This window comes from Berghia stephanieae, chromosome 14 (assembly GCF_034508935.2).
Source record: "Berghia stephanieae isolate SIO BIC M18660-M18661 chromosome 14, UCSD_Bste_1.3, whole genome shotgun sequence".
In the NCBI taxonomy this organism is placed as follows: domain Eukaryota; kingdom Metazoa; phylum Mollusca; class Gastropoda; order Nudibranchia; family Aeolidiidae; genus Berghia; species Berghia stephanieae.
Genome location: NC_088373.1, coordinates 14,645,933 through 14,658,432, shown reverse-complemented (window position 1 = coordinate 14,658,432; position 12,500 = coordinate 14,645,933). Strand labels below are relative to the sequence as shown.

Below are 12,500 nucleotides of genomic sequence, written 5' to 3'. Positions count from 1 at the left end.
GTAAAGGACATATATGGGCGGTTAAAAACTGCTCTAGAGCACTTCGGGAATCGTCCCGGTCTAGCCTGATTTTTATAACATACCAAAGGTATGGCGGATCGGATCTTAGTAGCAGATACAACGATGGGCGAAGATAGTTGATATGTCTGTTTCAAATAAGGCTGTAGATAGTCAAGAGAAAGAATGAAAGGTGTCGCGAGCTTTTAAAGGGTAGAAATGATGACGTCACGTTTACGCGGGAGACAGTGAACGAACACAACATGAAGATTACTCACAACAGCTCGATCGAGACACTGACAGTCCTGTCATAACAAAACACAACAACAACAACAACAACAAAAACCTATCACAATAATCAGTTACATAAAATCTTCCCCACACTTTCTTTCTCTATCTATCTATCTCTCTCCCTCTCTCCCCCACACTCTCTCTCCCCCCCTCTCTCTCTCTTTCTTTCTTTATCTATCTATCTCTCTCCCTCCCCCCCTCTCTCTCTCTCTCTCTCTCTCTCTCTCTCTCTCTCTCTCTCTCTCTCTGAGTTGTTGATTTTATTTGTCGTTTTTGACAACAGTTTATATAAGAGTATAATATTTCATGAAGGCAATCAGCAAAATCTGATATTTCATGAAGGCAATCAGCAAAATCTGGAGTTATAAACATTTGAGTGAAATAATCGTTCATGTTGGTGCCTCTCCAAAACGGGGATTGTTTTTTAAATATTTTTTTGTTTTGTTTTTGTTTCTGTTTGCTTTCCTCTTTCTGTTTTTATTTATTTATTTTTTGTTTGTTGTTTTTCGTGTGTCTCCACGAATCACGATCCTCTGCGGTGCGCATGAAATCTGCGTTACTTTTTAAATCACCTTTGGTCATTCTTAGGTGATGTAGATGGGATGCCTATGTAGATATGTCATTCTTTGTCTTCCTCTAGCTCTCTTTCCTTCGATCATCCCAGATGTTACCAACTTTTCTATTCCTTCTCTTCTCCACACATTATGTCACAGAAACCGTAACTGCCTCTTTCTGATTTTTTAAAAATCGTTTGACACCCTAGTTTGATTCCAGTATAAGTTTTCCACCATTCGAATGTCTTTAACTGTCCACACCGATCTTTTCTAAGATTTTGAAGAGCGTTTTGTGTTGTACCGAATCAAAAGCTTTGGAATAATCAATGAAGTATAGACGTCTAGATAAAGTTATTTTTGTTTTTCGGTTGACCGTTGCATTATTGTTTTCAATCTAAAAATTCCCCCTTTTTTTCTGTATGCTTTGAATAATTAAAAAAATATTTCAAAGTTTTCACAATTATAACACTCACTTTCGGATCGGAAGGTCCTGAGTTCGAGCCTCGCTCGGCGCATAGTTGAGTCCTTGGAAAAGACTCTTTACTTATATTCTCTCACCGTACTCAAGTGTAAAATGAGTACCTACCTTGCCGTTAACAGCGTTGTCTCCATCGGTAGAAAAAAAATGTAATATCGCCTAGCAGGCGCCATGTCTCGTTCTACATGTTACGTGTTGCTGTTGGCTTGGGACCGACCCCCCAGTAAAGCGTTTTGTGCACGTTTAGTGGATATTGCTCTATTAGAAATACTCTACCTTTTTTTTCTTTAAATTTATTGTGTATCGTTTTGTTCGGAGGTGTTGGGGTGATATAGTTATAGATAGTATGCACTTGTCTTAGAAGCTCACAACATTGCCATCCGGAAGTATAACGGACCAACACACAAAACTATGTGTAACCATGAACTTTTATAGTCTGGATAATACAGTTAAGTGAGCGTTACTCATAAACGCGGATGGCAAAAACCAATAACAAAGACCTGAGTGGCGTCATCTTCGTTCTATCTATAAAAATGTGTTTTCGTCTTTTGATGTTTATCAACGACCGTCGACCGTTGTAATTAGACGAAAATAGCTCACCATGTTTGTCCTAAATCGAAAAACGTAAACAAAAATGGCCTTCACTTTAGAGTTGATAAAATCCCTGGAAAAAGTTACAAAACTTTAAAATCTCGCTAAATTAATTGTTTAAAACCCATGAAATTTCGTCAAAAGCAGCACAAAGTCATAAGGAATCCTCTGAATATGAAACAAAATTCGTCCTGTTTCGAAATAACACTTAAAACAGTCGTAAAATGCAATGCTTTTTGAGAGCTCTGAATAACAGCCTTCCAGCACTGAACACATTACACATCTGTTTATCTTATCTAATCTTATTTAAATTTGTCTGAATATAGGACTTATCCGACGTGTACATATATGCAGGTCTGACATCCGAACCCACTTATGGGCCTAGTTTAACATTGTTGTAATGGATAATATGTTTCCATTACAATAATGAGCAGACCTGCAAATAAGTGCACGTCGGACTTATCCTTTACGTGCCTTATAATAATAATAATAATAATAATAATAATAATAATAATAATAATAATAATAATAATAATAATAATAATAATAATAATAAATCATCATCATAATAATGATAATGATGATAATAATAATAATAATAATAATAATAATAATAATAATAATAAATATTCATAATAATATTAATAGAAATATTCATAATAATAATGATAATGATAATAATAATAATAATAATGATAATAATAACAATAATAATGATACTAATAACAATAATAATAATAATAATAATAATAATAATAATAATAATAATAATAATAATAATAATAATAGTAACAATAATAATAATAATAATAATAATAATAATAATAATAATAATAATAATAATAATAATAATAATAATAATAATACCTTATTGTAACTGATAATTTTATTCATATTATATTAACTATGTGTATACAGATTGTATAATCAATATACCCACCTTCAGAAACATAGGTCCAAGTATAATAATACTAATAGTAATTATTATAATTATAATAACAACAATAACAATAATAATATTAATATTAACAACAGTAACAATAATAATAATAATAATAATAACACTAATAATAATAATAATAATAATAATAATAATAATAATAATAATAATAATAATAATAATAATAGAAATAATAATAGTGATAAAGCATACAAAATTAGAAATAAAAGTACTAAAAAGTATTATTACAGCCACGTTAGCAAAAACAGGAACAATAATTCCTAATAATAATAATAATAACAATAATAACAACCACAATAACTACAACAACGATAATAACAACAACAAAAACAATAATAATTACAATAATAATATTTGATTTTATGTCAATTTTCTGATCCTCATATCGGTTCTTAATATCGCTAATGGATATTTTTTTTGGGCCATATTTGATTTTAGAGATTATCATTTTTCCAACGAGAATCAAATGATTTATCCACATACGATCCGATTCATTGATTCCGGGATGATCAATCAATCCCACCATTACTTTTTGCAAAACTGTATGTATTTGTTTCCCTATCTTACTGTTAATTATGCTTTCTATCTCCCGCCATACATATTTTACTGATTTACAATAAAAAATGAAATGCTCAGAGTAGTCTATTTCATCACAATATTGACATTTATTTGAATTTGCAACTTTCATTTTATAAAGCAATATATTGGTAGGGTTAATATTATGCATAATCTTCCATTGTAAAATCCTGAATCTTGATTCTTTTGTACAAACATAAGATAAAATCCCTGTTTTGCCTGTAACTCTACGCTTTTTTCCCCCAAAATCCCTTAACATGTTCTATTGATCATTCTCTAACATTTTGGTATAACTCTTTTCTGGAAAGATTTTGAATAATATTCTTTTTTTTTGAAATGTTATCAAATCTTCTGATTTCGAAACTTTTAGGCGTGATAAAGCGCTTTTGACTACACTATAATCAAGATCTATTCCATTATAATTCCCATATATATCTTTGAATTCCCCAATTGACATGATACGTCTTGAATTGATGTAGATTTGCTTAACCTGAAACACTTTTTTTGCGATTAGATTAGTCGAAAACAGTACTTTACCTTTGAATTTAATTTTAGTATTGTTAAAAATTGGTTCATCTGGGTGAATTTCTTTGCTTTGATCTTCATGAGGAAAGTTAAGATACTATATTAGAACATTTTTCCAAAATTTGTTTTTCACCAATTGTAACCCTTTGAATTGCGCACTGTTTCTATTTGTTTCCAATGATTTTTTCCCCCAATGCGTCTAAAAAAGTAATTAGGTACTAAATACTACTTTCCAATCGCAACTTTCATCTGAATATAACTTTTGTCCCCAATTAATTAGGAAACATTTTTGTAAAGAAATTATGTCAATCATGTTCAGGCCTCCGTTACTTATATTTCCCTTTCTACTAACACCTTGAAATAATCCATAGATTTTGCATTCTTTGTTTCAAATTTCAAATTGTTCCATTTTGGACAATACGAATAGCGAACCAGTTTTGTCTTATTTTTGTTTTGCATCTAGTGACAAAAATACTTGTTTGGCGGATGAAAGATTTAATGATATAGATAGTATGTGCTTGGCTAAGAAGCTCATAACATTGCCATCCGGAAGTGTAACGGACCAACACACAAACCGTGTGTATCCATGAACTTTTATAGTCTGGTTAATACAGTTTAGTGAGAATCACTCAAAAACGCGGATGACAAAATACAATAACAAAAGTTTGAGTGACGTCATCTTCATTCTATCTATAAGGAGTGAGGCATGATCACTTTTCCCCCACCGAAGGCAAATGGTCAATAATAATAATAATAATAATAATAATAATAATAATAATAATAATAATAATAATAATAATAATAATGATAATGATGATGATAATAAAAATAATAATAATAATAATAATAATAATAATAATAATAATAATAATAATAATAATAATAATAATAATAATAATAATAATAATAATTTTAAAAAAATAATAATAATAGTAAAAAAATTGTAATAATAATGATGATGATAATAATAATAATAATAATAATAATAATAATAATAATAATAATAATAATAATAATAATAACAATAACAATAATAATAATAATAATAATAATAATAATAATAATAATAATAATAATAATAATAATAATAATAATAATAATAATAATAATAATAATAAAGATAATAATAAAGATAATAATAATAATGATGATGATGATGAATGTGATGATGATGATGAATGTGATGATGATGATGAATGTGATGATGATGATGAATGTGATGATGATGAATGTGATGATGATGATGAATGTGATGATGATGATGAATGTGATGATGATGATGATGATGATGATGATGATGATGATGATGATGATGATGATGATGATGTAGCCTTATTTGAAATAGGGATGTCATTTTGTAAACTGCTAAATACTACGATTGTTTAATTTTATTTTTTTTCAATTTGACATTCATATTTCATCAGATGATCACCCCATCCCGTTCGATATAATGCCGTTTTGAACGGACAGGTCACAAATGTCCCCTTTCAACAAAGAAAATAAATACTGTAGTCCTTCAGAGCCATTAGGCGAACAATAGCTACCCTTTGGATAGAACGCTAGTCTCTCGCAAACTTCGCTTCCCGCAAAACCTAATAAACCCAGCTCCCCAATCACTGCTGGGTAGGCACGGGGTCGTAAAAATAAATCTCGACTTTACCCGGGATCAATCTCGGTCTCTTTGCATGTAGAGCCAGTGCCCTGCTAACTGGGCTATCTTGACCCACCCCGGCTCCACCTCTTTCAAAATATAATGGAAATCTTTTTTTTTTTTTTTATTGTATTAAACAGGCTGAGTTGACTGGGTGGGGATCCTGACCTCCCATAGTGGGCAGGGAGGTACATACTGTGTCTTCTATCCCCTTATATCTATTTTCCAACATGCTTTCTGTCTTTTGTCTTCGAATGAGATTACTTGGCCCTGTTCGGAGTCCTGGCTGGGAGGGAAACAGTCGAATGCATAGTTATTGTTTTGGGAAATGATATTTTTTTCCTTGTAAATCATCTCTCTGTTATGTATCAATATATATATTTTTAATGTATAATGTAAGCATTGGAGTGTTTTCCTCTTTGTTGGATTTTGTGCTTGTGTCCGGATGAGACTTATAGGTGTCTCAAACTAAGAACATTGGTGGTATGCTCTTGGAATCTACATCTGATCCCTATTTGTTCCTAGTTCCCCTTTTGTCTTACTTTTTCTCGGGTGCTTTAATTGTAATTCCAGAACTTTTTACTATCCCATTTTCTTCCTTTTTACTGGCGCTGATATAACCTAAATGTGTTTCAAGCGCCGTAAAACCCTTAAAAACAAAACAAAAGGCTGAGTTGACAAATGTCATGAGTCGGATTTTAACAAAAAAATTGGTTGCGCTGAATAATTTCACCACGACATCAGATAAGACTTGCACTTAAAATGTTAAAAGTACAGGTCAAAACGAATGCTGACACGGAAATTATTTTTGTAGAGCTATGATTTATTTTTAATGATGGTATGTGCTCATATAAGAGTGAATATTTAATATTTGAGACTGCAGTATGTTACTACAAATATGCCAACTTCAGAGAGTGTTGATTATATTGCTTTAAAACATATATCATCGTTACTCGAATAGTTATGTGTATATTATTATATATGTGTCAGTGCATGAAGGTGAAAATTTTGGATTTGCATTTTTTTTTTTCATTTTCTGAAAGAATATGCTCCCCAGAGCAATTTAATCTTCATTTGAAGTAAATCGGGTGATTTTTCTTGAAGTTATTGTCAGATGTATGGGAAAGGTATCCAGCAACTTCTCTCAAATTAATTTCATACTTTTTCAACTTGACGAGCTGTAAAAATATTTAGAAGTGAAATTAAGCTTAGCTATTTCCCGAAGATGTACAAAAAGGGTTGATTTAATCATTTATGACAAAACTCATTTTTAATTTTTTTTTTTAATTGACTTTCTAACTAAACATGGCAATATCTCAGTTCAAACCTTTTCACCATCCGTCTGATTATGTCATTCACTGTAATATATTAATTATAAACTTTGACCTTTAGAGATCTGATTGAGCAAATCGAGTGGGAACGAATCACATAATTATCGGTCGCAAAACAAAAACAAAGACCAGAGTGATATCAACTTTCTTTAATTCCATTTTTTGTAAACAATCTGCTATATTTGTCCAAGTCGGCTTGATGATATGTCACAAATCCGGCGTTTTGATTGGTTTAGAAATCTACTGGTTAACTGAACGTTAAAGTTAAATGGGCAAGTTCGTGCTGTGTCTTTAGCTAAAATACCCACAACATCGGCCAGCTGGATATAACGTAAAACCCACAAAACTGAGAGCAATCTTGAACGTTTATATAATCTGGTTGTTAGAATTTATTGAGAACTTATCATAAAAATGGCTGGCAAAAAAATAAAAAAAATAACAATGACTAGGATCTGATTGACGCCAATAGCCTTCAACAGTCATGACGTCACTTCCCTCGTAATGGCGCATGGTAACTTAGTAACTGGCTCTAACCTGTCGGAACAATGGCGGACGCCCTTATGAAATATTTCTCAGACGAGCATAAAAGTGTATCCAGAGGAGAAAAAAAAACATTATATTATAAATATGATCTTGTTTTGACTTTTATACATTCTGATCACATGACATATGAAAAGTTCTAGCCAGCATGAAGAATAAAAAAGTACCGATTTTCTTTGTTTAGAACCACGCTGCTCGCCGTTGCTGGGCGACATGACATCAGACTATTGAATCCAATTCGATTCCTTCTATTAAGTTGTCGCTGATGTTGTTTGCTGTTAAGTGTTTGAAATATTTATTTTTGGCTCATAATCATAAACGGTCATATTACCCCACGTTTCCTATACTGTTTGTGCCATTCGATAACAAAGTCGTTTCTTTTAACCAAACAGATAGCTTGTGAGCTATTGTTACTGTTGTGTGTGTGTGTGTGTGTGGGTGGGTGTGGATGTGTGTGTGTGTGTTTGTTATGACCTTGTCTGTTTGATGTGAACTTTTGTGTGTCTTTGTCTGCTTAGTATCTATAAAATCATTGTAGTTGTGAATGTTGATGACTGCTCCTGTTTTTGTTGTTCTTTTGTTTTGTTTTGTTTTGTTTTTTGTTTCTTTTTTGGTTTTGTTTTTGTTTTAATTTATTTTATTATTTTTTTAAATTCTCTGTCCCACCTACATTGTTCGGTATTTAGAAGCAAGATTGTGGCAAATACAGTTGACTCCCGATACGTCGACGTCGCTTAAATCGATTTTTTTTTCTAAATCCCTCCACCTGCTTCCTCTATAACACTAGTATCTATATAAAATACCCCGCATAAGTCGATGTCGATGTTTTTATATAACCCATACTCACTATTGGAACCAATAGTCTGATGTCATGTCGCCCAGCGACGGCGACCATCTTGGTTCTAAACAAAGAAAATCTGTACTTTTTATTCTTCATTTTGGCTAGAACTTTTCATATGTCATGTGATCAGAATGTATAAAAGTCAAAACATTATCACATTTATAATGTTTTTCTCCTCTGGATACACTTTTCTGCTCGTCGGAGAAATATTTCTTAAGTGCGTCCGCCATTGTTCCGATAGTTTAGAGCCAGTGTTACTAAGTTACCATGCGTCATTAGGAAGGAAGTGACGTTACGACTATTGAATCCTATTGACCAGCAGATTTTTGACCAATCAAAATATGGAATTTGTGACACTCCTTCACACATGCTCGGACAAACATAGTTGGTTTATAAACAAACACTGCCTTGCTTTGAATAAGAAAGAGTTAGACCTTACTTATGCTTATATAATTTTGATCTTATACAAAAACCATCCAAATATCATCGCATTTTATTCAATTTTTAAAACAAAATCTAATTTATATTTCTACGTTTCAATTTTGTTATTTTTTGTCAACGATCTTAACTTTTTTACACGAATTTATAATACTCAATATACAAATCAATCTACACGTCTTATGACTTTCACATTATGATAATAACATTATACATACTTATACCATCTAGTTATTTGCTTACTTATAATCATGTCTGTTCAACACGCCTGTACAAAAATATACCTTTGGATGAATAAAGTATTATTATTATTATTATTATTATTATTATTATTATTATTATTATTATTATTATTATTATTATTATTATTATTATTATTATTATTATTATTATTATTATCATTATTATTATCATCATCATCAACATCATCAACATCATCATTACTGTATTACAATTATTATTACTCAAATAAATGGCATTATCATCATCATCATCATCATCAACAACAACAACAACAACAACAGCACAATCACCACCGTACCATTTTTAAATCACATCTTCTGTCCATTGTTTTGTCTTAATCTCAAAATTATTTCCCTTTCCAACACCATAATATCCTTCTTTAATTTTTTTTCTCTCTCATTTCAGAAACATTCAGTCAACCAAGAACTTCCAGCTTTCAGTATTGTGACATACGATCTGATACATTGATGTCATTTTACACCAATTCAAACACAAGGCTCTCACAAGACAAACTTGAAGTGTCACAAACAGCGACTAACTTCTTAAGCTAAAACTTATCAAAGATAGTAGTGCCTTTTTTTTTAAAATGTTTATTTACTCATTTCTAACATGGTCTTAACCACGAAAATAAAATTGAAAAACCCTATTCTATTACATCAACAAAGCCGATAAAAACAACATCAACCAAGACAAAAATATCATCAACCAAGACAAATACAGCAAGGAAAAAAATATCCGTTTCTTATGATATTGCAGAAAGCAATGTGTTTGTCCGACAGAGTTTCGGCAACTCTGCAGTATTCCAGGACGTATTCCCGCCCTACTCTGAATCAGCTCTCTATTGCAACAATGTCATTAACTCCACGACGATCTTGAACCATTTCTCAACGGCCGGTACCGGCGGCTTCCGGTTCAAAAACCAAACAATTCTTTACAACTTCTGCGCCATTCAGAAAAGTCCATAGGCTACGGCGGCGAAGATGAGTCGGAACAACGTTGTTACCATGGAAGCAATGAAACCACCGCCATTGATAAGAGCTATTGAAAAGTTCAGTGGTGGGTATACCATGCTATACAATTCAAATACATCTGTTGTAAGGTCGCAAAAACAAACGGATATGAGTTGGACGAAACTATCAAAAAATGCGACGAATGAAAAATGTCACGAAAGGCTGAAATCTGAAATACCACAGACTTGTGGAGACAGTCGTCTCTCTAGGAAAAGAGAAGCTGACTTCAATATGGATAACGTTCATGTAGCACAAAATATTGACTTAATCTCACAAACAAAAGTATGTTCTGATAGATTACTAATGTGTAAGAATGATTTAACGAGTGATAGAATATATAATATTGGCAACGGTGATTATTATAATAATGAAGATGATGATGAGGATGATACTGATGCTGATGATGATGGTGATCATGATAACAATGATGAAGATGACGGCGATAATGAAGACAACTATGATAATGATAATAAAAGGGAAGGTGTTGGTGACGGACATAAATGTACGAATATTGATGACTGTACCACGCCGATTGTGAATAGTCCTAAAAACGGTATTAAAAAACTAAAACTTTCAGCACCAACGATTTCTAAATCAACACCCCAAAACAAAATCAGCAAAAGAACCACCGAGCAGCATATTTCAAAAATCAACAGTACCGCCACCATTTACAGTGCCAGCAACACTGATAACGACGCTTCAGCCAACCGCAAGAAAACCAACGCAAAATCCACATCTAAGAGCAACAATGACCCAAAAACCCCATACCTCCCTCCTTGCAAAATCTGCGGAGCGAAAGCCTCCGGTTTTCATTACGGCGTCAACAGCTGTGAGGCTTGCAAAGGCTTCTTCCGAAGAGTTTTAAAAAGACCCGTCCGATTCTTTTGCTCGAAAGACAACTCGTGCAATCTTAAGAGAAATAAACGAAGCTCCTGTAGATTTTGCAGGTACAAACGATGCCTAAGTCTCGGCATGTCAAAAAACGCTATCAAAACTGGAAGATATTCACATAAGAAACGAACTCAGGACATCATAATGGTAAAATATCTTCAAAGTTATAACGACTTGGATTGCGACTCTTACCAGCTGGACGAAATCCTGGAAAAGCTCCGTGTATCCCATCGAGCTCAGATCTTTTCTTCGACAAAATTTCAAGACAGTTTTCTGTACAAGAAGCAAAAAGACTACCATCAAATGTTTCAATTGCGTAAAAAATCAACGCCAGATAAATCTAGCAATAATAGTCACGTGTATAGAAATGATCCCAATTCCCTTAAGATCTCGATAAACAAACATAACCATCCCGTTACTGGAAACAGGATGGAATCCATTTCAGACTTATCAAAGAATAATTCCATTCCACACCGTTGCTCAAACAATATGGGAGATATTTTGTTAAAAATTGACAACGAGGAATTTGTCTGTGGGGATAGTTCTCAACTCAGTCCCGGAAAATCCGTTTCTCTTAGCACATCCGCTTCCTACGATTCCGGGTTTTCCGATTATTCCGGTAATTCTGACGAGGATTGCCGAAGCCAATACTCTGCGAACCAAGAAGATATCGGTATCGAATCGCCTACAAGCGATACTGCTGAAATTAGTGATTATTCTTCTAGACTCACCTTTTCGGAACCACTAAGCTCAATATTTTCATCATTAAACGCACAGTACGACCCAATCACAGCTCAAACCTCTCTCGTTAATATGCTTGAAGAATCCGACTCCGAAATCTCTCAAGGAAATTTTGAAGAGTACCAGCAACTCACTCGACATGTACAAACATTTTCTGACAAAGACAGTCGCAAAATTAATGGAAACTCATTACATGGTGCGGGGGTGCAAAATGCAGCCCGGGGAACACGAAACAGTCGAAATAAAGACTGTTGTGTAGAATCGGTTGACGTTAGCGTTGTGAATTATAGCCACCAAACACATAATAATATAAATGATTTTAAGCTTTTACACAAAAGTGCCCAGTCGATACACGAGAGTATGAGCGATTCTATTGGTTTGACGTCACACGAAGGGGCCACGGATGAAAGAAGTCGGGCTCGTCAGCAAAACAAGCTCGGGTTCAAGTTGAAACTGTCTCATCCTGAAAAATACGGCGATGCTCAGAAAGAGAAAGACGGCGACCATCTGGACAGAGCTGCCAGGTGTGTTGAAGGCTACATCAACTTCGCCAAAAGCATCCCTGGTAAGTTTATAGTTTTCTCATCTTTATTCCTATCCCCCCCCCCCCCCCTCCCCGTTTGTTTTTTTTTTTTTTGCTAGTGTATTTTGTGTTGTGCATCTCTCTCTCTCTCTCTCTCTCTCTCTCTCTCTCTCTCTCTCTCTCTTTCTTTCTCTTTCTCTCTCTTTTCCTTTCTGTCTTTCTTTCTTTCTTTCTTTCTTTCTCTGCTATCTATTGATAGTATGCGCTTGGCTAAGAAGTTCATAACATTGCCACTCGGAAGTATAACGGACCAACACA

General features: G+C 33.3%; 1 protein-coding gene across 1 annotated transcript in view; it reads left to right on the top strand.

Moving 5' to 3' along the window:
• LOC144960129 (uncharacterized) overlaps positions 1 to 12,500 on the top strand; it is a 36,032-nt gene that overhangs the window by 538 nt on the left and 22,994 nt on the right. The window contains exon 2 of the mRNA XM_078893107.1: positions 9,423 to 12,224. Within this exon, the coding sequence (XP_078749233.1) occupies positions 9,998 to 12,224 (2,227 nt within the window). The 5' untranslated portion in view covers positions 9,423 to 9,997. The remainder of the gene's footprint in view (positions 1 to 9,422; positions 12,225 to 12,500) is intronic.